We start from the raw sequence: 26891 nt of genomic DNA, 5'->3' as shown, positions 1-26891 counted from the left end.
TCAGAATTACACAGGAGGGGGTCGTCAGGGTTTGAACTCAGACAGCGAGACCTCAAGGCCGTGGTTCTTCCACGCTGCGCTCCAGTGCCTCTCTGTAACAACTGCTCATGACCCACGCAGACAGGGGTGTCTCCACAGTGCTGAGAACGATGAGTGTTTTCACGGCGGGTGGGCGGCACTTGGCAAGGGGAAATCCAGAAGTCGTCTGCTTTGGCAGTGACAGGCCTGCAGTTCTAAGTCAGACTCTAGGTCCTGGCGGGTGGGTTGGGGAAGAGGGGAAGACCAACTAAAGACAAAGGGAAAACCCTAGACCTCAGGAAGTGCGCATGCTGGGTGAGCTCCCAACAAGACAGGGAGGGGCAGGTCCCCACGACCGGAAGTGGGGCTCAAGGTGGGGGTGTGGTCTCAGCGATTAGAGGCGGAGCCGCTCTCAGCACCAGACAAGCTGCAGTTCTGACTTGTGTCCAATCGCCCAACTCTTTAGAGCATCCCGATTGCCCAGGTGGGCCACAGCGCCTGGGGTGCAGCTGATCCTGCCTGGACGCGTGGGAGGGGTGGGTGTCACAGAAAAACGCAGGTCCTGACAGGCGCTCTGCATCCACAGCTTCACGTAAGGCGCTCAGTTTGCCTGTTGGATTTCTACAGACTTTCGTGCTATTACAGCAATGTGCTGTAAAAACAGGAAACAATTGAGGACAAACCTTAGTCTTATGCTAGTGGGAGAAATGCCTATTCAGTCCTGAAAGTTGTTTCTCTGAGACTTCCTCCCTAGTAATTCTGTACTTGTTCTCAAAAACAAACGCCAGAAGCAGGGAACAGACTTAACAGCACATGTTACAAGGCACCATTTATCTCTCTGCAGAACAATTACAATGGCCTGTGACTCATGGCTCACGGTTAGCCTTTTCCATATTATTTGCAGTAATAATACCTAGCTGGAAATGGGCATACCAAAATATGTCAAGGAAATGGATCGCATTGGAGCACCAGTCATTTGGTCAGGTCAGGAGATCGCTCTTCCTAGCTTGTTCCTAAGCATCAGTCTTGTTAGTGGGAAGAAATGGTTTGTCTAAAACAGTTAATAACCATCCGTTCACCAAACTGTTTTCAGTAAGCCCCTGTACTACTCTAGTTATAAAGGTAGGAATGAGAGTCATTCTCAGATAATGTGCTCCCCAGAGAGACCATCCGATAAATGTTTAGGAAGCATTTATTCCCCAGGAGTATGCCATGAGTCCTGCTGCACGAGAGCCTCACTGACAGAACCACGGCCCCTCGCCCAAGCTGCCTCTCACACACTGCCTGTAGGTCTTCCCTGACTGCTCTCATCAGAACTGGTCATCTCATCTCTTGACTTCCACCACAGTTTGTTTTTACGTCTATTTTAGCATGCATCAAAGCCTTCTAAGCATTCTGCTTCTCTTTCCCCATGCCTCTCTTCCCACGTCACCCCCGAGTCCCTCAGAGCTGCCCAGTACCCACCCCAGGGTTCCACACTGAGTTTGCCATCAGAAAATGGATGCCAAATTGAATCTGCCAAAAAGAATCTGAGATTCTTCTTTAAGTAACTGAAGGTCTCCTGTGAGTGCAAAGACAGTAGGATTCATTATTGCCTGTCTCTCATTGCCCCTTTTCTCTATGAAAGCCACATTTAAAATCTTGTAAGAAAAAAATAGAATTAATAAATAGTCCCCAAAACATCCACTCTATTTACTAAGGTAAAGAGAAAGCATGGTTTAATATGTGTATGCGTTTATTAGGATTTCTGTTTTAACCTGTAGTTTGAGGAGGACACAAATATGTGTGTCCTGAGCCTTCCAGGAAGCAGCCTATGGCATCCCGGGCCAGGGAGATAAGGCTCATCTCCTAAGTATCTTGGGTCCAGAGCCAAGCAAATTCCCAGCATGGCAAGAGATGCATTGTGCTGCTGGGCAGTGCCTCCTGGGGCCAGAGGTGTGAAGGCGAAGAGATGGCTCTTAGGTCACAGGAGAAGCCCCCTGCCAAGAAATACATAAAAGGACTCCTGTCGGAACCCCCATGTGCCCCTAGATCAGGGGTGTCCAAACTTTCTTCAACGTTTTTTACCAAGGGCCATATGCAGTAAAATACACAAATAGCCAGGCCACTCACTCGAGGTGAAGTACGTATTGCCTCATCTGGTTTATTTAAGTAAACTAAATATATTTTTGGAATTTGCTGTGGGCCAATTAACAATGGTTGCGGACCGCAGTTGGCCCGCGGGCTGTAGTTTGGACACCCCTGCCCTAGACAATGCCAAGCATCAGAGGAATGACTAGGTCCAGAAACAGCCCTGAAGAAAAAAACAAAACCTTCCACACATAAAGGAGACAACAGCTTTGAGAACCAAAGCCTCTTCTTTTTGGCTTTACTACTTCTAGATGTTAAGTACACAGAGCTCTGTGATTTTACTAGCTGGGAGGTGGTGACCATTAATCCACAATTCCAACAACATAAAAGTTTCTTTGTACCTCAGAGGTGGTCTCTTATAGATCTCAGATCTCCTCTCAGGAAAGAAAAGAAAAGAAAAACACAAAAAAAACAGGCAATATATTTAAGTGCTTCTAGAAGGGGTCAGACATCATTCATTTCATTATTGATGTCTGTGCCAAGTGAAGCGGCTGTTAGCTCCTTTTCCAGATGTGTTTCTTTCTCTCGTCTTCCGTGACAGGAGGTGGATTTACTGTAATACGTAGAAAAGTAAGATTTTTCAATTTGAATCGTAATAGCTTCACTATTAGCAAGCTAAGTATAGGAAATGAGGATCATTATTCACTTAAGAACAGATAGGATTAGGAAGTAGCCATCAAAAAAAGGGTGTATTTTAGGTGTGACTGGTATCTAACATACAGCCAGGCCACAGTCCTTGTACATTTATATTTTGTCAAGGACTGGAATGAATAAGTTAAGAGGACTCTCAACTTACAAATGACACCAATTACAATGATCTTGTTAGCATCTGTGATAAAAATAACATCAAAGTGATTTTGACAAATTACAAATAGCCTATAAAAATAAGGTAAAGACTAATACAAAATAAGATAATGTTTTATGAGTAGAAATAAAATGTCGACATATTAAGTAGGAAGCAAATAGGTAAATATATGAAAAATAAGAAAATACCAGGAGAGGTTGTCATTTCTGTGGGAGCTTGTGATGTGGAAAACCAAAATGCTTGGTGTACATAATGGATATGGAGCCCCTTATAATAATTCCACACACTCTAACGGACCAAGATCCCCAAGGCGAAAATCACTATTACAAACTCACCCTTAAATGTATTCACCGTGCTCCATACCCCTTAGGGCACCCAAATTAAGTTTGCTGATTGTTCCTGAACATTAAACATCTCAATAATTCAATGATATTTTAAAGGAAGCATAATGAATGGAATCCAAAGGACAATGTGATGAAAAGAAATGTCATATACAAGATTCTCTATTTGCTCTTGGTCAGACTAATTAAGAATGGATTCCTGTTGAAAGAGAGATCCAAGATGGCAGAGATGATAAACACTGTGCTTGTGTGCTTCCATAAACACATTAAAATTACAACTAAATCATAGAATGATAAACCTGGAGAACCATCTGAAGTCTAGCTGAACAGAAGTTTTATAACCAAGGATATAAAGAAGAAGCCATGTCAGGACTGGTAGGAGGGGCAGAGACACAGAATGGGACCAAAGCCTGTGTGGCAGTTGAGAGTCACGAGGGATATCTCAGCCATGGAGGTTCCCCACAGAGGAGTCAGGAACCCCAGCCCCACACCAAGCTCCCCAGCCTGGAGTACTGGTGTTGGGAATAGGAACCCCCATAATATCTGGCTGTGAAAAACAGTATGGATTTCAACCATCCCGCTGGGACAGAAGGCTGCATGAAATCCAGAGGTCTTCTTAAATAACCCGCACAGAGACTCACTGGTCCAGTGGAGGGATGGTGACTCAGGGAATATTGGAGGCGTATGGGGGGCAGACTGAGGTGTGTTGCTTCAAAATCTGGAGGACAATCACTATTTTTCCTGTGAAGGGTCCTCCTGTGCAGGTGGCAGGCGGGCACCATCTTTCCTGTGTTGATCCCACCCCCACAACACCCAAATCTGAATCTGATTGATCTGGTGAGTTCACAGCTTTACTCTGCTGATTCACTGGGAACCTGCCCCATCCAACTCTGCCCGACAGCAGAGGCATTTTCACTACAAGCAGCCAGCTCCACCCGCATTGCACTTTTTCTTAGAAAACTACCAGCCCCAGGCAGGCAGCAACTGGCCTCAGTGTGCTCTGAGACTGTTGCTGAATAGCTCCAGGCTCAGCACTGGCGCCAAACCAGAGTCTACATTTACCTGGTGACCACAACTCTTCCCACTCTAGTGATTCCCTGAAGCCCTGCTTCACCCAACTTGCATACCACATGAGGCTCTACCAGTGGCTAAACCTTAAGTGAGCTGCAGGTGGCAGCAGGCCTCAGGGTTTCCTGGCATTTTGCAGAGCTACCCGAGGCCTGAGACTGGTGGCCGATGTCCTCAGTTCACATCTTGGCTTCTCCTGTATGCCTCCAGGTTTAGCACAAGCAGCAAGCAACCACAGATCAATTTGTAGCTCCCAGGACGTAGCCCCCAGCCAGTCACAGGCAGTGGATGACCTGGGCCTGTACCAGAGGCCCTCCCAAGAGGCCCCCGAACAAACATACTTAGAGGATGGCTTCAGACCACAGCAGAACACTGTCCAATTAGCTCCACAAGTGGAACACCCAAAGGGTGGTCTCAACACGCACGAGAATCCACTGGGGTGAATCCCACTCAGTGGAATAAGCCCTCCACACAGCAACCCATAAGCTGTGGACATGGCCCAACCCCACAGCCAATCAGCCTGAGGGTCAATCCTACCCACTGATGTGCCAATAGACATCAAGGCTCAGCTATAACATGAGGACATACACAAACTACACAAGGGACACTCCTGGAGCACCTGGCACAGGTGACCATGGAGACTTTGCCAGGGCCCCACAGAGCACCTACTACACAAGGCCACCCGGCCAAGACTGGGAGATGTAGCAGATCTACCTAATGCATAAAAATGAACCCAGAGAGGCAGCCAAAATGAGAAAACAGAGAAATGTGTCACAAATGAAAGAACAGGAAGAAGCGCCAGTAAAAGAACTAAACAAAATGGAGGCAAGCAATCTAACAGATACAGAGTTCAAAACAATGGTTATAAGGATGCTCGAAGAACTTAGTGAGGACTTCAATAAAGAGATTGCAAGCATTACAAAGGACATAGAACCATAAAAAAGAACCAGTCAGAGGTGAAGAATATAATAACTGAAATGAAGCCTGCAGTAGGAGGAATCACCAGCAGACGAGATGAAGCAGAGGATCAAATTAGCGATTTGGTAGAAGACAAGGTAACAGAAAACACCCAATTGGAACAGCAAAAAGGATAAAGAACCAAAAAAATGAGGATGGTTTAAGAGACCACTGGGACAACATCCATCGTAACAACATTTGCATCACAGGGGTACCAGAAGGAGAAGAAAAAAAGCAAGAGATTGAGAACCTATTTGAAGAAATAATGGCTTCAAACTTTCCTAACCTGGTGAAGAAAATAGATACAAGTCCAGGAAGTGCAGAGAGTCCCTAACAGGATGAACCCAAACAAGCCCACACCAAGACACATTATAATTAAAATGGCAAATGTTAAAGACAAAGAGAGAATCCTAAAAAGCAAGAAAAAGGCAACTAATAACTTATAAGGGAGCTCCCATTAGACTGTCAGCTTATTTCTCAACAGAAATTTTGCAGGACAGAGGGGATTGGCACAAAATATTCAACATGATGAAAAGCAAGTATCCACAACCAAGATTACTCTACCCAGCAAAGCTATCATTTAAAATTGAAGGACAGATCAGAGCTTTCCAAACAAGTTAAAGCTAAAGGAGCTCATCACCACCAAACCAGTATTACAAGGAATGTTAGAGGGACTTCATGATGGAAAAAAAAATTCAAAATTATGAATAATAAAATGGCAATAGTTATATATCTACCAACAAGTACTTTCAATTTAATGGATTAAGGGTTCCAAAAGACATAGCAGGACTGAATGGATAAGAAAACAAGACCCTTGCATGTGCTGCCTACAAGAGACTCACTTCAGGTTGAAAGGCACACACAGACGGGAAATAAGGGAAGCATGTATGGAAAAAAGATGTTTCATGAAAATGGAAATGAAAAAAAAAAATAAGTAAAGCTGAAGTAGCAATATTGTAGCAGACAAAACAGACTTCAAAACAAAGGCTACAACAAGAGACATAGAAAGACCCAGTAATCCCACTTCAGGGTATTTATCTGAAGAAACCCAAAATGCTACTTCGAGGGGACCTGTGCATCCATACGTTCATTGCAGCATTGTTTACAATGGCCAAGATGTGGAGGCAGCTTGGGTGTCTGTTGATGGATGAATGGATAAAGAGAAGGTGGTACATATATACAATGGATTATTGCTTGGTCAGGGAGAGGAATGGGTTCTCACCATCTGCAACAGCATGGATGGACCTGGAAGGGTATTGGGCTGAGTGGAGTGTCAGAGAAAAACAGATGCAATGTGATTTCACTTATATATGGAATTTAAAGAACAAAATTAACAAACAAAATAAAAACAAATTCATAAATACAGAAAACATTTTGATGGTTGCCAGGTGGGAGGAGGGTAACGGGGGTGAAAAAGGGGAAGGGATTAAGTACAAATTGGTTGTTACACAGTAGTCATGGGGATATAGGGTATAGCATAAGGAATATAGTTAATAATATTGTAACAACTATGTATGGTGTCGTATGGATACTAGATTTATGGGGGTGATAGATGGGGGATTGGGGGCAAGGGTAAAAAAGGTGAAGGGATCAAGTACAATTGGTAGTTACAAAATAGTCATGGGGATGTAAAGTAAAGCACAGGGAATATAGTCAATAATATGGTAATAACCATGTATAGTGCCAGGTGAGTACTAGACTAGTCAGGGGGATAATTTCTTAAATTACATAAATGTCTAACCACTATGCTGTACACCTGAAATTAATATAAACTAATATTGAATGTCAACTGTCATTGAAAAATTTTAAAAGGGGAGGAAAGATGAATAGGAATAAGAGGTCCAAAGTTCCAGGTGTAAAACAAGTAAGTCATGGGGATGTAACATACAGCATAGGGAATACAGTCGATAATATTGTGATAGCATCGTACGGTGTCAGATGGTTGCTGGACTTGTCATGGTGATCACTTCTTCAGGTATATAAATGTTGAATAAGTATGGTGTATACCTGAAACTAATATATTGTATGTTAGCTATATTTTAATAAAAATATTTTTAAAAGAGAAAAACAATAATGGATTCCTGTTTTGATCTTATGAGGGAGGTAGAGATGCTGGAAAGATCTTAGGAAAGAGCAAAAGGAAGGAGATAAGGAATGAAAAGAACCCCCAAGGTATGTCTGGGGAGGGACTGTTTTGTCTCGATGATTTGTTATGCGAGTTGGAAGGGAACATAGAATTACAACTGTCTTTGTTTACTGTCAGGTTATTATAAGACGTACAAGAAAAATACTGCTCAGACATAATCACCATTCAGACAAGGAAAAAGGAGGAAGGGGGGTACACTTAGTTTTGGGGGTGTTTTCTTTTTCCTTTTTTTGTGTGTTAATTTACATGGGAGAAGAAATTCCAAGTAGTAAGTGGTTAGTGTCAGGAATGTGTCATGGCAGGTTGTTTTGTAATAGTTGTGTTACATTCCTTACCTGTCTGTGTGACTTCTCAGTCCTTCCACTTCTACAGTTACAATTTGGTGTGTAACTACACTGACACACAGCCTCGTAATAAGCAAGGTATAGGTATGAACACTTTCCTCTATTCCAAGAGGATATGGTTTGGGGGCAAAGAGGAGTTGCTATGGCAACTTAGCAGTGGTTGGGAATGCAAGTGGTAAACATCTGACAATACAACACTGCAAAATGCATGCATTGTATGGCCCAAAAGGTCAGCATGAAACACTATCTTTATGGCAAGCCTGCTGTCCACTTCCTCCTACACATTGCATATTCGCACAATTTTGCAGCTCGTATAAACCCTTATTGTGATTTAAACTCATGCGAGAGTTTGCTTTCTGCAAAGGGTGGCTGTTTTGTGACTTTAAACCAGTGGTTCTTTACCCTGGTTGCAAATCATCTGGGGAATGTTGAAAACCAGTTGTGCACACCTCCTCCTTAGAAATTCTGATTGAATTGGTCTGTGATGGGGCCCAGGCCTATGTATTTTTGTCTTTTTTAAAGCTCCCAGGTGATTCTAACGTACAGCCAGAATTGAGTCTGGTTTAGACACTCAAAACTTCTTAATAGTAAAACTGTGCCATGAATAACGTTTCGGGACCATAAGAGCCACAGCGAGGAAATTATTATTTCTCTGTGTCCTCATTTTGGGGAGTCCTTAGCATTTTATTGGAATATGATATTTGTTACTCAAATTCCTGTTACAAAAAAAAAATGCTTTGTGGAACTCTGCTATAGCAACTGCATAAGATAGACTTTGTATGTGGGATAAATTTCATGTCACTTACGTAACCTAGTCCTGTTGTTTTTCCCTTCCTTTTCTCATTCTTTCTATTCCCCAAAGAGGAAGATGGGCTGATGAGAGTATAGGCATGTCATCTCCATCCCCCTTTGATTCCTGGGTTCATGGCTCAGGTATAACTAGGAATGGAGCACACAAGATGCTCCATTTAGGACTGGTTTTGTCCTAATTGTGCAGCAAAATTCCTGTGTTGCCGGGGGCCACAAGAAGCTTCCCTGGATGGAAGTTACAAGCAAGTGCCTGGCACAGAGGAGAGACCCCAAGTCACTGAGAAGTGCTCTACTAATGCCAGTCACTGCTCAGAACAGATGGAAAACTAAGCCCGAGAGGAGGTGTCTGGACACTGATACTGAGTGTTACTCTGGGTCTTGAAAAAGTCACTTGTACCCTCTAGAGCAGGGGTGTCCAAACTTTTTTCAACATTTTTCACCAAGGGCCATATGCGGTAAAATACACAAACAGCCGGGCCACTCACTCGAGGTGAAGTACGTATTGCCTCACCTGGTTTATTTAAGTAAACTAAATATATTTTTGGAATTTGCTGTGGGCCAATTAAAAATGGATTGCGGGCCGCAGTTGGCCCGCGGGCCGCAGTTTGGACACCCCTGCTCTAGAGCAAACAAGAACTTGAACTTAAAGATCTCTAAGTCACTTTCATTTCTAAAATCTTTGATTCTGATTAACCAGCATTCATAAAAGAATAAAAGACCTTCTTCTTAGACTTTACCAATTGTCCTTCTCACTCTTAATATTCAGGCTGTGGAACTTAATTAAATCCTCTTTGAAATACTGAGCTATCCACGGAGGGCACGCTGACTGCAGATATACCACAAATGAGTGTTTGGTACTGAAGCACTCAGAGCTCTGCAGTCTTCCCTTTCACTGCCCTTCCCTCCAAATTGGCTGTCTGTGTCCCAAGATCGATCAGAAAATCAGTTCCAAAGTTGGTTACAAGCTTTCGGTAATTTTTTTGGAACCAGCCAATTACTCTTAGTTTATATAACAGAGCAGTGCATGATTACTTGCAACTTTAGTTAGAGCAATGATCGTCAAAAAATCTAGCTAGCCAGAAAATGTTCCCACTTTCTGAGTGCCAAGAGTCGTCAAATTCACCTAGTTCATGTGGCCACATTTCTGAAGTTCTTCTAACAGGTGAGCTGTGAGCAGTAGGGTCAGATGACTAAGAACCACAGGCAGAAGCACTGTTACTCTGAGTCAGATTTTCCCATTACCCAGCTCTAAAGAGTGTGTGTGTGTCTCTGACCCATAGCATGTTTAGTACAGAGGGCCCTGCATAAATTTAATCCCATCACTTAGCACCCCAGCTGGACGATTCTGAAGGTAAACACGAAGTTGTCTGAATTCCAGGCCACCTGAACACTCTTACGGAACTCATCAGCTCCTTAAGCTAAGCTGTGTCAAAATTTGTATGGGTGAACCCAAATTTCATGATCAGCAAAAGCTGAATTGATCTGTCTTCTGTCATGTCACCTTTTGTTCACTCTTTTACCAAAATTACTGTAACTGGGTTAGAATAAATGAATGAAATCGATGAATGCAATTACGAACATTTCAGATGGATAATAACACATTCAGAACTTTATTTCCTGAAGGGGATTTTATCAGGTTGGTGCTCTTGTAAATAGGAGAAAGGGAGAAATGTAACTTAGCAAATGGCAGCATTCACTAATTCATTCATTTATTCAACAAATATTAACTGAGTACCTACTAAATTTTAGGGAGTTTACAGTCTAATAGCAGGAAAAAAATCACACACACACACACACACACAATCACACCATTAGTTGTGTATGATAGGCTGGATGAAAAAAAGGTCCAGGTAGAAAAGGAGGGGGACCAGAAAGAAATCTTTGAAGAAAGAACATTTAGGTTAGGACATTACAATAACTAAGAGTTAGCCAAGTGAAAAGGGAGTTGTGTTCCAAGCAAAACCAATGGCAACTGGGAAGGCCCTGCAATAGGAAAGGGCTTGGGCCTTTGTCCTGGGAGAAATTATTCAAGATTCCAGTCTAAATTTAAGAGGTTAGTGATTTAGAGAGGTGCAAGAAAGTGATATCCTCTATTATCTTGAAAATAAAGGAGTGCCCCCAGCAAGGAGATCACCCCTCCTTGGTAATGATTCCTGAGTGGACTTCAGCAGCCAGAAGTCCACTATTTTATTTGCACTGTATCCTTTTCAATGATGCATAGCCAGCTCATCAACCCTGTCCTGGTTCTGTATTCTCATTTCATTTATTCCATCCTCAAAAAATATTCAATGAATGAACTTACAAGGCCACAGAACTACAAACAAAAATTTTCTGGAATAATAAGCCAGCATTCTAGGCTACAAATTTTTCTAAATTTAAGGTCCTGTCTCATTATATTATATTTGATTTTCTAAAGCAGTGCTTTTCAATAAGGGAAACCCCCACCCCACCCAGGATACATTTGGCAATGTCTGGAGATAACATAGGGGGTGTTACTGGCATCTAGTGCATAGAGGAAAGATTGCTACAGTGCACAGGACAGCACCCACCCTGACTCTAATGACAAAATGTCCATAGTGCCAGATAAAGAAATCCTGTGGTAGAGGTTGGAGGCTGTGTCCTGAGAGACACATAATGGGCTGTGATTATTCTTGCTTAGACCTTGCAAGAACCTTGGTGCAGATCCTTTCCTTACTTGCCAAGCAGTGTTCAAACCTGCAGAGATTTATTTCATTCATTTTCTATCTGTTTAATAAACAGACTCAAAACACTGGAGGGAAAAATATTCCAGCAGTGAGGTAAGACGAGAGCAATTAGTAACCCTAGTTTGACTTAACTGAATGGTAGGAAACAACCTTTGCTATCAGGAAGTGAACTGTAGAAACTAAGAAGTTAATAGTGTTTAAAAAGCTCTGGTTCAAACAGGTGTCAGTGCAGACCATTGGATAGTCTGAGAATGGTGAAGATGTTTCTGTTTCTTGTGTCTTTGACAGAATGGAAAGAGCTTTTATTTTCTTTAGTGTGGTAATCATTCATGTTTGTCCCATGACACACCCAGAAGTTTAAAGAATAACAAACTCCCAAGTGTAAACACAGAATTTTGTGAGTGAGTCCTCTGGATGAATCCTTATAATTTCGTATTTGGATAAAATAAGATTTCCATGCATTAAACAGTGCAGGATTTTTCTATTCGTGCAGGAAGAGAACTCTCAACACTGGGGCTGTAGGTATTTTTCCCCAAGGATGGCAACATAGGTGCCCCCGAAGCACTGTTCCTCCCTGTTCAAGTTCAACGTTCCTGTCACTAGCCCTTTTTACACTGTTCACTGTTCCATGTGACTTGTGTGGTGACACTCAACATCAAGTGCCACCAAATTGATACCAGAAGCCTGAAGATTAAAAACAAGGGATCAAAGGATATGCAGCCTGCTTTGTACTGAGCCATCCGCAACTAGGTACTGTTTGTAACAATGAAAATGCGAGGCCCTGTGGACCAGAGAGATGCCAGCTTCCTGAAGAAGGCTCAAGTCCAACTGGTCTTAAGTTCACCAAATGTGGTTTTCTGTTCCTGCCTGGGAGTCCCATAAGAAAGGGCGGGCAGCCTACTCAAGGAGGTATGAAAACACTCTGGAGTGTGATATCATCTCATCATTGAGGATTGTTTCCAGTGAGTTCAAAGGGACGTATATGTACACGTTCCCCAGGATTGCCTTAAAAAAGATCGCAAAGTGGGTGGCTTCCAACAACAGAAATGTATAGTCTCACAGTTCTGGAGGCTAGACGTCCAAATTCAACGTGCCAGGAGAGCCACACTCCCTCTGAAATCTGTAAGGGAATCCTTCCTCATCTCTTCCTAGTTCCTGGCGGTTTGCTGGCAGTCTTTGGTATTGCTGGCTCGCAGCTCTATAATCCAACAGCGTGGCCTTCTTCCTTTGTGCCTTCACATTGCCATCCTCCTGTAAGGACGCCAGCCGTGTTGGATGAGGGCCACCCTACTCCAGTGTGACCTCATCCTAATTACATCTGCAAGACCCTATCTCCAAATAAGGTCACATTCTAAGGTACTGGGGATTAGGTCTTCAACATATCTTTTTGAGGGGGACTCAGTTCAATGCACGATAAGATGTGAACTAGGAATGCATATCTTTATTATCAAAATTGGAAAATTTAGCTTAAATTTTCAAAGTGTAATATAAACCCTAGGATAATTCATACTCCTTTCTAAGAAGAACAAAAGAAACCAAGAGAAACCTGGTGGTTACCTTCAAATGAAAGGAAAGCAAGCAAAAAGGAATGAATTTAAAGCTAAGAGAGTCCCATCTAATTGGTGTTGCCACCTTCCAACATAACCAGGTACTCAGTCAGATGCAGCATCTTGTCCCCCAGGACATTTGGTGGCTGTGTGCCTCCTGTTTTTAGTAAACTCTGGAAGGCTGACACGCTTGCTAGAAATGAGCTAATCCTTGTGCACTTAATGGCAGAATGCAAAATAAGCCGCCACCTGAATGAAACAATTTCAGGAAGACCAAGAGGTTCTCCTTTTCCAAAACATTTCCTCTGTCCTCCCAACGCTTACTGAAATCTCTGACATTTTCCCACTTCTGGACAGGACGTCTGGCCCAGAAGCTCCTGATGTAGCATTCCCCCAGGCACTGCCCTAAACATTTTACGTGTTATTTAATACGCAGAACAATCCTGATGTGGGTACTATGAGACCCACATTTTAGAGATTGGAAACTAGGCACAGAGAAGGTTAGTAGCATATGTGAGATAACACAGCAGAGCTGGGATTCAAACCCAGCCCCTGTACTCTCACCCAGGTCACCACATTGCTTTTCAAAAGTCAGGAGCAACACAGTGACTAACCTGCCATCATACCCATCAGGTCCTCTCACCTCGCAGAGAATGAGGCCTAAGGCAGCTTCTGTTTCTCAAAGTGCCCTCCCCAGGCCACTGGAAGCAAAAGGTGGGAGGAGGTCCAGATATCTGGACCTTCAGAACACGATACAGAAACTTTATTTTAACAAACATCCCCAGAAAATTATTGAGTATATTAATGTTGGAGAACTACTAAAGGAATGGAATAAGGAAAAGGCACAACATTATGATAAACCAGGAAAAGCCTGGGAGAGATCAGAAGGCATCGGGAACCCTGGTCAGTCAGATGACCCTGGGGTCCCGGCCCGAGAGGAGCTTGGTGGCTGGGGAGTGAGAATAACACTGAACGTGGCGGCTTGACTGCAGGAGGCCAGCTGCATCCTCTGGGATCACACACCCTTTCCTGGTGGAAATGGTTATTTGCTGAGTCAGGGGAGGCATTTTCTACGAGTTGGGATGGGAAGCATGGGTGCAGCAAGGGAAAGCAAGCAGAGCATGGTTCAGGAATCGCTACGTGACTCTGAGTGAGCAGGGCTGCATAAACAGAACGGACTCTGCTGTGAGGTTAAAGAGCGTGGTGTGATGGCAGGAGAACTGAATGAGGAACCAAGATACCGAAGTCCTGGTTTGATCCAGTCACTGATCACAGCTCCCTGAGGCTCAGTCTCCTAGTCTGTTAAATGGAGGAGGTAACACGTGCCTTGCAGGTCCTCATGTACAGGATGTGATGCGGCCCCGCTGAGGTATGCAGTGCATGATATAAATTACTGGTATTCCCAGGCCTCTGTAAAAAGTCTGCCTCAGAAGCTATCTGCCCCATCGATGCCCGACAGCCATTAACAGCACATAAAGGACAGTCGGCCACGATGCTCTGTCTGGCTGTGCACATGCACCCCTCACCCCTACCAGGAAAGAAAACCAGTACCCCACGTCATTCCAAAGTACAGATGACTTTAGGCCTCCTTTCCCACACTGGGGACACACACACACGGGAAAAGTGGACACTAGAGGATCTAAAGAACAAATGTGCTCTCCTATCCCATCCCTTTCCCATCGGGGTGCTCTGCCGATCCCTCAGGGCTGGGCCAGGCTGCACCCCTGCTTCCTCTTGGGGGGGGGTCTCTCCTCATTCTATTCCAGTGTGTGCCCCATGCTTTGGGGCCAGCTCAACAGGGCTGTACTTGTTCAGATCATTGGGGCAAAATCCAACCAAACGAACTCATGCTTTGATCAGTATTTTCTAAATCGTTTTCCTTAAAGGTGAAGAGTTCTGATTTGAAATTTCCCTCTCTTCTGTGGGCTTTCCATTGTGCCCAAGTCACCTGAATGATAACCAACTCTCCAGTGCGTTTTGGTCAGAATGGTTGTGGTATTATAGAGCTATGGGGAATAAGAACATCATTTTGAATAAAATGGGAGACTAAAAATAATTAATTAAAATATGCTTGTGACACGAGGCAAAGAATTCATAGATAATATGATGATTAGTGACATGTTATATATATGCCTACATCTTTTCAGTGGACACTCACAGCTTCTTTAAGATATTATATATATAGAAGAAATATTTATTTGCTAATTAATGTGTGCATAGTACTACTAGATACTGTGGAGGATATCAAGATGCGGGCAACAAGCACAGACCCACCCGCAGCTCTGGTTGGTCCAGTCATTTATTAGTTAAATGATCTTTCCTTAGTGGGAAAATGAAAGACTATTTTTTATTCTTATTATAAAGATGATCTAGAACTTCGCAAGTTTTGAAGAGAAGCAGATGAGTGAAACAGGGCACTCTAAATGTAAAATACCATTATGCTGAGGTCTCTGTAAAGTCTGGAAAGCAACAAGAGGGGTGTCAGCGGGAAGGGACGGGCTCAAGGTCCTGGGGAGAGGCCCAGGCCAGGGACTGCAGAACCTTCCACAGGCCTCCTCCACACCCTAACCCCCTTCTCTTCACAGAGCTAGGTGAACACCAGCTTTGACCCTCTGCAGACTGAAACCCTGGGCAGTAATGCGGCCCCTGCCCTCCTCCCCACGAGGCAGTCCTGCGCTCTTGTGCAAAGTGAACTCCCTAATACCTGCCACCTCAGGCAGCCCAAGAACAGTGAGCGTTCCCAGCAGTGCTCCTGGGCCGTGGGGAGCCTCTGGGAATCCATGTCATCCCGGCATTAACAACCCAGTCGGGGCTGGAAGAACGCTGCAGCCTCTCCCCACAGTGGTGCCAGTTTGGCCCAATAAACACACATTAGAGCAAAGTTCCTGTGTTCTGGGAACGTTTATTGTGCTAGTTCCCAACCCTCTCTACACCCACACGCTCACACACAACATTTACTCCATTGATTTCAAAGGCCGCTCAATATGTTGGAAATATGTGCGAGAGCAGTGAAGTGAGTTTGAAATTCATCTAAACCCTCTTTCTTTATGGCTGGGTTTAGAACATACATTAGGATTTTAGAAGTGCGTATTTGAATATTTTTAAAACATGCATTTGTTTCACTGGGTTTAGAATCGGAATATCTATTGCCAGTTTCTGTGTTTTCCATAATAAGTAATAGTCATTTATCCTTGTTCACTAATACATATTTAAAAGCTCAAGTTAGGAAAAGCTTTTCACAGAGAATTTCCATTCATTATCCACCAACTTCCAGATGCCATCCAGCCCTGAGGAGCTCCCAGAAAGAAGCAGGAAGTGAACTGGGGCTTGGAGGCATGGCGGGGCAGAGTGGGAGTGAGCCCCACAGACAGAGCCCCACAGGAGCTGTCAATAAATCCGAAGGGGCATGGCATCCTCTAGTCCTTTGCAAGAGAAAAAAAAGGCAAAAAATTGTTAAAAACACAGATTCCCAGGGCACTGCCCCAGAGAGTCTGGTCTGAGTCTGAACTGGGGCCTGAGCATCTTCACTTTAACAGCACCCCACGCCCACCCCCACAGCTGATCCCTTTGCCGCACTGGTCCTGCGGAGAACCCCTAGGAACTGAGGGCCCTGTGCTAGTGTATTACACTCATGAGTCCAAACCCAGTGATGGGTTTTCCAGACGGAGGTGGGTCTTAGTGTTTGGTGTTTATCTCAGCATAAAACCAAGCCACTTTAGGTGTGTGAGCTGACTACACTGTCAGTAGCCTAAAACTTTCCTAATATTCTGTTTGACCCGAATCGTCGAAAGTTGAATGTGCTGTATTTCCTTCTCACATATATTTCTAGACTTATGTGGGTCTATGTCTAGACTCACATATATTTCTAGACCTAGGACCAAATTCTTGAGCATTTATATACATTATTTGTATACATTTTTCTATAAGCATGAACATTGAATTAACCAGTAGAAAAGAGCAATAAGATAAAGAATAAGAAATGATAATCAAAATAAAAGCAGTTGTTTGGTAATCATACTAGTTTTCCTTAGCTGCGTAACAAATTACTCCAAAATTGAGAGGCTTAAAACAATAAACATTTATCATCTTACAGTGTATCAGGAATCCAAGTGTGACTTAGCTGAGTGGTTCTGGCCCAGGGCCCCTCACAAACTGCAACCCAGCCATCAGGGATGGAGACATCTCAAAGGCCAAGTGGGAGAGGACATGCTCACAAGGTCACTCACACGGCCGATGACAAGATTCTGTCCCTTCCGGAGGGTTGGGCTGAGGACCTCAATTTCTCAATGCTTGTTGGCCAGAGTCCTCCCTCAGTTTCTCCAAAGACAATTCACAGTATGGCAGCTGGCTTCCAGCAAGAAAGCAAGCAAAAGAGCAAGAAAAGAAGCAAAATGGATACGTAGTTTTTTATAACTTGATTTTGGAAGTGACACCCCATCCCTTTTGCCATGTTTTATTATTTAAAAGCAAATCATTGTTTTCCCATCTTGCAAGATGGAGGGTGAAAACTCTCAGAAGCCGGACACTAAGGAGAAGACACCTGAAGCCAAGAAGGCTGACGCTGGTGGAAAGCTTAAGAAGGGTAAGCTCCAGGCCAAAATGCCTCAGAAGGGGCAGCCCCACTGCAGCCGAACCCTGTCCTGTCAGAGGAATTGGCAGATATGCCCCATTGGCTATGTGTTCCCGAAAGGCCAGGTACAAGAGGAAGTATTCAGCAGCTAGCCAGGTTTGAAAAGCAAAAGAAGGAGAAGATTCTTGCTACTGTCACAAAACTAGTGAGTGGCGACACAATGGTGACACCTGAGTGGTTAAACTTCACAAAAGGCCTAGATACTGTCCGACTGAAGATGTGTCTGGAAAGCTGCTGAGCCACGGCAAGAAAGTCTCCAGTCAGCAGGTGAGACAACTTGGGGCCAGCATCGCTCCCGGGGAACATTCTCGTCATCCTCACTGGACACCACAGAGGCAAGACGGTGGTTTTCCTGAAGCAGCTGTGACTGCACCTCTGTCCGTCACCTAAGTTCCTCTGTGTAGAACACACCAGAAATTTGTCATCACCACCTCCACCAACATTGATACCAGTGGTGTGAAAATCCCCACGCATCCCACTGATACTTACTTCAGAAGAAGCTGCATAAGCCCAGACACCAGGAGGGGGAGGTCTTCCACGCAGAGAAAGAGAAATCCGAGATTACAGAGCAGCGCAAAATTGACCAGAAAGCCGCGCATTCACAAATTCTGCCAAAAATCACAGCTTTTTCTCAGCTGCAGGAGCTGCCTTGGCTGTGGGTTTGCTCTCACAAGCGGGGTTTATCCTCACAAACTGGAGTCCTAAATTTATTACGAAGAACCTAATTAAATGTCTGATCTGTTGTTAAAAACAAAAGCAAATCACTAAGTCCAACACACAGTCCAGGGGAGGGCGCTGCACAAGACATGAACACCAGGAGTGGGGGCGGGCATCACAGGGAGCCACCCTATCACGGAACACGGAACACACGTGTTTTTTTCATAGTCAATTTAAAATCCTATTTACTTTTTGCTAAAGTTAAATGTTCATGTAAAGCAAATATTTTCTGATACAGGTTAGGCAGCGTATTCTGGAATTAAATCTAGTAGTGTTGGAAAGCTCCGTTGAGGTTAGACATTGAACTCAGGTTTCTAAAAAAGGAGATGTACTACTTACTGTATCACATAGGACTTCCTCTGCTTCAGGTAAGTAAAAATCTGAATTGCTGTGGCTTAAAAATAAGGGTGTATATATCACATAACGAAAAGTCTAGAGATGGACAGCTACTGACGTTTTTACAGCATCTGTATCTGCTCTCACAAATGGGGCTTATCATGCATATCACTTCATTGTCACAAGATAATTTCTCTACATATCATATTCTAAGCAGGATGAAAGGGGCAAAGGGCCACTTCATAGGCCTCTGTGTCTTTTCTTAAGGAAGATAATACTTTTCTTGAAGCCCCACCCAGCAGATTTTCACTTAGTTCTCATTGGCCACAACTGAGTCACATGTCTACCATAAACCAATCACTCACCAAGGAGACTAACATCACCATGGCAATCTAAACCAACCATGACTCTCTGAGATCACAGGATTATTGCTATTACCTGGATAAGGAAGATTCTGTTGGCAGAGAAATTGACTGTGGATATTGGGCAGGCAACACGTAAGTCTTCTGCAAACACCTCGTGTGCTGATATTTATGTGTTCTATATATCCAATACAATCGCAATTTCCACCAAGAGTCTAAAAAGATATTTTCCAATAGAAACAGAATATGCAAGCATCAATGTTTATGAAATCCTAAGTGTACTTCAAGTTTCCTTCTCAACAATTCCTTATTCAGAAATAAAATGTCCAGATTTTGAGACAAAAAATGACCCCATGTTTTTTTAATCCTGTGTACATATAAAATGTTTTAAAATATTGCCATCAGATACATTTAACAAGATGAAAGCTTCTGAGATTTACTGTATTAGTCCAGTATTATCAAAACACAACAAGACAGATTGCTTTTCCTGACGTCTGCTGCAAGATTTATGTTAACTTATGTTTTTGAAATTGTAGCATCGTAAGTCAATGTTGCACGAAGGTATTTAATGTCATTTATAAAAACCTAGTAATATAAACTGTTGACTCCTTATAAAGCATCTAATACGACAGAGAAATATCACTGAAGCACATTTATGCCTCTGGTCTGGATGTCCGCATAATGATTCTTGCCAGAAGGATAACTTGTTGAATAGATTACAGGACAGAAAACTGGTTCTTGGAGTAGTAGTTCAAGTTCATTTGAGGCATCTTATTCTAAAAAACTAAATGGCACCTGCACCTCTTGTGTTTTGTTTGTTTGTTGTTATAAAATCAAGTCTCTAGTGCCTGTTCTGGAAATCTAAGAGAGCAGGTAAAGTTCTGCTCCAGGCCAGACCTGCCCTCCTATCAAGGATGAAAGGAATGAGTCCCGGAGGAAATGGAAGTCCAGAGTGATAGTTTTGATGAAGGATGGATCAAATGGAACATGCATGGGAACGATGAGCATATTGGGGATAGTCGGAGAGAGACTCCATCATTCGTTCAGCAACAGACCTGCAGGATTTCTGGAGAGCGAGATGATGTTCACATTCAGATACAAGCCGAACTGACTTCTGCTTTGGCTATGGAACGTAGCAGCCTGCCCGACCTGAAGAGTGTGCTGGTGGCGGAAGAAGCCAGGACAGTTCCGAAGCCTGAAATCCAATCCTGTGTCTCCCATTAAATGGGGAGGCATCCTTGGTCCAGCCACCTGACAGCTGTGACCATCAATTTCTCTGTTTTAAATGGGGCTCCATTTCTTTAAGGATCCCTTCAGCTTTAAATATCTATGAATCTGCTGAAGCAACTGTGTTCTGATTGGTGTGGAAATTTGAACTGCCTTTAAGTGGAATGATTGATTACTAGCAGAACTTTGTTGAGTTCAGTGCGTTATGAATCCATGTCAAAAGGTACAATGAGGATCTTTTATTAAAAGTCCCCTCCAGTTTTCTTCACCCTGTGTAGATGTACAGAAATGTCCGTATTCATGTTGTGAAAGGGACATTTCTCCTAACCTCACACAGAGAAGACTTGCAAGTCAATTTCTTAGAAGTCAGTGCGAGACTTATGGGAGACCTAGAAACATGACTGGGGTAGGCAGAGAAGGGACGTGGGGAGAGAGATGTATGTTCCTAGGGAAATAATGTGGACACGGGCCTTGACCTAGGCCTGGGCATCAGGAAATTAGTGTTCTAATTTTCGCTTTCCCACGGATTCACTTGGGACCTTGAGAATGTCATTTTAATTGTTCTGTGCCTCAGTTTCCTTATCTGCCAATTAGAGTGAGAGTCCTTGGCTGGGTGCCCAGGATTGTAAGAACGTATTGTGCAGAGCCATGAAAATACAACCAGTCTCCAAAATGGAAAACATCTAGTTCCTAGAAGTCCTAACTTAAAATGGAAACATTAACAAGAGTAATTCCTTTAGCAATCAAAATGTGAATGTTTTAGGAAGCACATCTACTGGGTGAAAATTTAGCAAGTAAGATTATTCTAAGGGCTTGTCACCCCAGCAATACATAAGCAAAAAGAGATCAGATTTGAAGTAGGACAAGTTCCAGCTTTGCCACTTAGTATTTGTGTGACCTTGAGTGGTTTTTTAACTTCCCACAGTACCCTCACCATTCATCTCCGAGGGTTGTGGTAAAGATGATGGCAAATGGAAGTTAGTTCTTCGGAACCACTGGTGAGGTTGAATTCACAGCTACTCTGTACTTTGCAGCTGGTAGTTTCTCTTACTATAATTATCTATTAAATATCTTAGTCATCCAGAGCAAGGGATTTTTTAAGGCTACTATCTACTGAGCATTTACTATACTGCAATGCTTTATCCCCATGCTAAGCACTTTACATAAATTATCTCATGTACTCCTCACAAACCTATTACTATTCCTGCTGCAGAAATGGAGGTAGAAAGAAACTAAGCTTTATTTCTGGCTCCACTGTGTTTTCTTCACCTGCCTTGCTTTCTGTTTCTCAGCTACATCTAATTGGCTGTACTTTTACTATTCATTCTTTGAAGCCAGGTTAAATTTTGAAGACTAAAGTAACGACTAACTAACTGAGTATATTTATATGACATGTTATTTTTGTCATGTTGCTGTCCAACCCCTGGAGACCTGCTCTAAATTCACTTGGATATTTGAAGATAAATCATGCTTACTGGCAGTTTTTGGAAAACACTGAAAAATAAGCCACCCTGAAATGTTCTAAGCAATTAAAGCTTAAGGATTTCCAATAGTGTTCATTGAAAAAAGCATTCATATTTATGCTTAGAAAAATAAAGTTATTATCAATAAATCTTACACCCACGGGTATGATGTATATGACCTCATCTAACACTATGCTGTGGGAGTTCTTACAGTTACCAGAAGGGTTAAATTCAGCAAACTCTTCTTTGTTAATGTGCCTTTTCATTGTGAAATACTATAAATGCCTTAGAGAAAATTTTTTAAAATGTTTTTAAAGTGATGTGGTATTGAAGAGAAAGTCAGTATCTTTCAGACCAGATTCGAAACTCAAATCCACTTTTTATTTACCTCAATTTATTAACATTTGGTACCTCACATTTTTTTCCTATGAAACGAGAGTAATATATCACCGAGTTGTTGTGAGTTAAATGAGAACAGTGTGTGATCATAATAGCCAGTCAACAAATGTTGGTAACCTACCTCTTCCCTTGAAAAAGAATCTCAAGGCAGATGTGCTTGAAATCTGTTCTGTAAAGAGAACAGTAAAGTGCTTCCCAAGCTGCTTTGATAATAGACTCTTTATTTTTAAATGGAAGTAATGGACCCTCTCCCGTTGTGCACTCAAAACGTATGTACCCATTTCATGATATTCATGGACCGTCATTGCTCATCCTTTGACCCAAATTAAGAAAGCCTTCTCTAGTGTATTAATTTTGACTTCACCAAATCCTCTTACAAAATAAGGTCATCTTTAAAAAATAAAATTCATTAAGTGTCTTGCAGTTGAGGGAAGGAAAATTGCAGGCCTGTATTTTTAATAGCTTTGGGAAAATGCAGTGTTAGCACAAAATCCCACAATAGGCAATTAAGCAAATTGCACAGAAACATCAGTAAATGATTGATCTGACTTGCCGCATATTTCATACAACCTTTTAAAATACACAAGTTACTGTTTATGTCAGAGTCTAGATCTAAATGAGCGAAGAAAACATTAGAATGACAATAAATCTATTTAACTTCATTTACATAATTGTGGACACACCATTTTTACATATTACATTAGGACACTGGACAATAGATCAAACAACAGAATGTTCTAGAAAATTAACTTTAACTATTGGTAAGCATCGTGTGCTTTTCCAAATGAAGTTTTATTGTGTTGAATCCAAGGTGGCTCCTTGGCACTGAGAGCCTCCGCAGAGTCAACCCAGTTTTCGTTCCCTAATCCTGAGCTTGGCTGTATTGCTGCGAGCAGTCATCAACTTGTTTGGACTTCAGACTCTACATTAGGTCCCTTCATATATCTGTCAACACCAAGCACTTGAGCTGGCTCTGTCTCCTGGGAGTCATTTTTTTTTTTTCTTATCCTATGCTTCAGTTTTGTCTATGTAAATCCTTCCAAAGTGTTAAGAGCTCCTAGAATTAATTGTTTAGGTGCACATGTATGATGGGAGAGAGTGCTGCTGGGAAAGGGGCCGAGTTTGCATTCTGGCCCCACCTTTGCTGTGTGTTTGACTGTAGCAAGTCACCTTCACCCCTCTGAACCCCTCTATCTTCTTTTGTGAAATGACAACCTACTCCCTGTATCATCCTTCCTGTTCCTGGGGCCCTGCTCACACCGTTTCCAAGGTCCCTTCTTCCTTCCTCTCCAAATCATACTTCATTTTCCAAGCCCTGCTCAAGACCCACCACCCCATGAAGACTTCTTGAGTCCTCACAGCTCAAATTGATCTAATTTCTTGAAGAAATTGCACCAGTGGAATGTTTGAAGAGCTGTAATCAGTAAACTAACGACCCCTTAACATTTTGTGTGTGTAGTTGTCGCGGTGTGCAATTAACTGAGGTCGTGTCCTTTTCGTTCTACTGAGTGCCTTGTGTGCTTGTCCATGTTGCCTGGTTGGACTTGAAGGCAGGAACTGTATCATATCCTTTTGGCTTCCCCGACAACAGTGGTTCTCAACTTTGCACATGGTAAAGAAACACCTGGAGAACATGTTAAAAGCTTTCCTGGATTCTACCCCCAGTGATGCAATAAGGCCCGGGTGGGGCCCAAATGCCTACTTTTCCAGCACATTCCAAGTGGTGCTGCTGCCGCCAGGTGCCCTCAAGGTTCTCACACAGAACCTGCCCACAGAAGCTAATACATACGTATGAATACTCAGGAGTGGCTGTTTCTTCTCTTTCCTTCTATTTCAAGCTCATGTTCTGTCACTTCTTCCTTTCAGATTGATTTTGAAGATGTGATTGCAGAGCCAGAAGGGACACACAGTTTTGACGGCATCTGGAAGGCCAGCTTCACCACCTTCACTGTGACAAAGTACTGGTTTTACCGCCTGCTGTCTGCCGTCTTTGGCATCCCGATGGCCCTCATCTGGGGCATTTACTTTGCCATCGTGTCCTTCCTGCACATCTGGGTGGTCGTGCCCTACATTAAGAGCTTCCTGATTGAGATTCAGTGCATCAGCCGTGTCTATTCCATCTACATCCACACCTTCTGTGACCCGCTCTTTGAGGCTTTTGGCAAAGTATTCAGCAATATCCGCATCAACACGCAGAAAGAAATATAAATGACATTTCAAGGATAGACGTACACCTGATTCTTTTTTTTTTCCTTTTAATTTTCTTGGTGCCAATTTCAAGTTTTATGTTGCTAGTACAGCAACATTATATGAATGAATTTTCTTGGTTCAGAACAAAGAAATCACTCTCTCAGTTTTCATAACTATTATTTGTCTCTTCTGAGTTATTTCATCTATTTTTTTTTTTTGGTGATCTGAATTTTTTAAACCCATGTAAAATGTTTTCCTTACATTTTTATTTGATTGTGGATCATTGTTTTATTGCCTGAGATATGAACCTATTGTTGAAAGATAATTTGAGAGACAGCTGAAGAACTGAGGAGGAAAAATAAGAACCAACAACCTCAACTGCCTATTCTAAAATGATCATTTTTATGGTAAGGGAAGAATCCCAGGCTATGGCCATTGATTATACAGGTATGTGGGCTGCTTTTAAGCAAACTCTTCCCTCGCCGTCTGAAGTGTTAGTGGATTGCTGCCATTCAGTTTAACGATCCAGTGAGATCTAGTGATGGTTATCAAATTAGAACACATACTCTGCATTCACACAATGCAACTAATGCCTCTTACCCTTCTTGAAATTTTAACCTGTGATACTTTCTGTGCCTGAATATTTGTTATATAAATAATGAGACGAAGTGCCTTCCTGTTCTTCACATTTTCCTCTTCAAATAGGGTCCAAATGGTCAACTTTCATTAGGTCAGCAACTTCCTTAGAGACCAAAATTAGACAATCCATTACCTAGTTCCCCACACTTGTTTCTGACTCTACGACACAGAGCCAGATGAAGTTCATGTCTGCTCTTGATCAGGCATCATCTTTATCCATATCGGGTAGAGTCCATCAGTCCCATGAAATGAATTAAGGTGAACAAATGGGACTGAGCCTTCTCTGAGCTGGCAGGAGTGGAAGCCAACTCTCCCTGCCTTTCATCAGCTGAGTGAGGTCAGCATGTCTATTCAGCTTCGTTTATTTTCAAGAATAATCACGCTTTCCTGACTCCAAACTAATCCATCACCGGGGTGGTTTAGTGGCTGGACATTGTGTTTCACTTTCAGCTGATCAGTGGGCCTCCCGGGAAGGGCTCATAAAATGGAGGCCATTGTGTGAGACTGTCAGAGTTGTTGCAAACGTGACCCCTTTAAAGTAAAGCACTTGCAATAGTCTGTTATGCTGTGACACATGGCCCCTCCCCCGCCAGGAGCTTTGGACCTAATCCAAGCACTGCATTGCTCAGAGAGAAGATGGGGGAGGAGAAAGTAACAAAAGATTGAGGTCGTTTTGCTAGAATAAATTTGGATTCTTCTGAACTCAAACTGAGGAATGTTACCTGTAAACCTGAGTCATACAGAAAGCTGCCTGGTACATCCAAAAGCTTTTCATTCCTCCTGCGCATATTAAGACTCTGCCCTTGGGAATTTATTTTTAACCTTTAGTTATGCCTTTACTTTAGTTTCATACACCTGTTGGAACTCTGCTTGATTTTTCCTTTTTTTTTTTTGCCTTTTTCAGTTTCCCTGACACTTTAGTTACCAATGTGTTACCTACTTTGATTTTTTGCATTTAAAACAGACACTGGCATGAACATAGTTTTACTTTTAAACTGTGTACATAATTGAAAATATACTATACTGCATACTTTAAAGTGTAAAGATATTTTTATCTTTATATGAGGAAAATCACTTGGGAAATTGCTTTATGATTCAACCTGTAAACTGTGCATCCCAAAACATGTCTGTTCTACATAGATGCTTAGTATCTTGTGCAAATCCAATGCTGGTCCAAAAGATTGCTGCAATTTTATATGCTTACTGATGTATTTTACACTTTTATATCCTGCATGTCCTGTAAAGGTTACAAGTCTACACATTAAAAATGTTTAACAGTTCAATGGTCAGCTTAATTATTTTACCCCAAATAGATGTGTGTGCAGTGTGCATGTGTGTGCAGTGTGCATGTACAGTGTGTACATATTTGGAGGGTGTTTGTGGGGGGGTGGTCTTCCACTTTTCAACTACTACGAAGTCATTTAGGTGTGATCTTTCTTCTAAGGCCATCAGCATTCATGAGTTACTTTAGATAAAAGTTATAATTAATAAGATTGGAGTCTACCCAATGCTTTATTATATGTCATGTCATTTGAGCCCCTAAGATCTTTGTGTGATGGATATTAATATTCTCCTTTAGTGAATGACACTTTTAGGTGATAATGCCTTGAATTTTGCCATGTCTTAACTGGAATTTTTTAAAAAGCACATTACAGAAACAATTTATTTTGGGGCCTTGGGTAAGTTTACAATCAGAGCTCCTGTAGTAGTCAGAGTTCTCCAGAGAAACAGAACCAGTAGGAATGATATATATGAAACATATATGAATATGTAAGGAATAATATGTATTTAAAGAGATTTATTATAAGAAATTGGTTTGCACGATTTTTGGAGGCTAAGACGTCTCAAGGTCTCCAGGGTGAGTCAAGAAGCTGGAGGCCCAGGAAAGCTACTAGTGTACTTGACAGGCTCCAGACCCAGGGAAAGATGATGTTTCACTGTGAGTTCAAAGGCAGGAAAAAAACAATGTTCCAGTTCAAAGGCAGTCAGGCAGGAAGAATTCTCTCTTACTCAGGAAAAGATCAGCCTTTTTGCTACTCAGCCCTTCAACTGATTGG

At 42.4% G+C, this 26891-nt stretch overlaps 1 protein-coding gene across 2 annotated transcripts in view; it reads left to right on the top strand.

Moving 5' to 3' along the window:
* CAV1 (caveolin 1) overlaps positions 1–26114 on the top strand; it is a 37379-nt gene extending 11265 nt beyond the window's left edge. For both annotated transcript variants that reach the window (XM_033098805.1, XM_033098806.1), the window contains exon 3: positions 23872–26114. In XM_033098805.1, coding sequence (XP_032954696.1) covers positions 23872–24213 — 342 coding nt within the window. In that variant the 3' untranslated portion in view covers positions 24214–26114. The remainder of the gene's footprint in view (positions 1–23871) is intronic.
* Positions 26115–26891: the final 777 nt, after the last annotated feature.

Source organism: Rhinolophus ferrumequinum, chromosome 26 (assembly GCF_004115265.2).
Source record: "Rhinolophus ferrumequinum isolate MPI-CBG mRhiFer1 chromosome 26, mRhiFer1_v1.p, whole genome shotgun sequence".
In the NCBI taxonomy this organism is placed as follows: Eukaryota; Metazoa; Chordata; class Mammalia; order Chiroptera; family Rhinolophidae; genus Rhinolophus; species Rhinolophus ferrumequinum.
The sequence above is the reverse complement of the archived record's forward strand: the minus strand, read 5'-3'. Positions and strand labels throughout refer to the sequence as shown.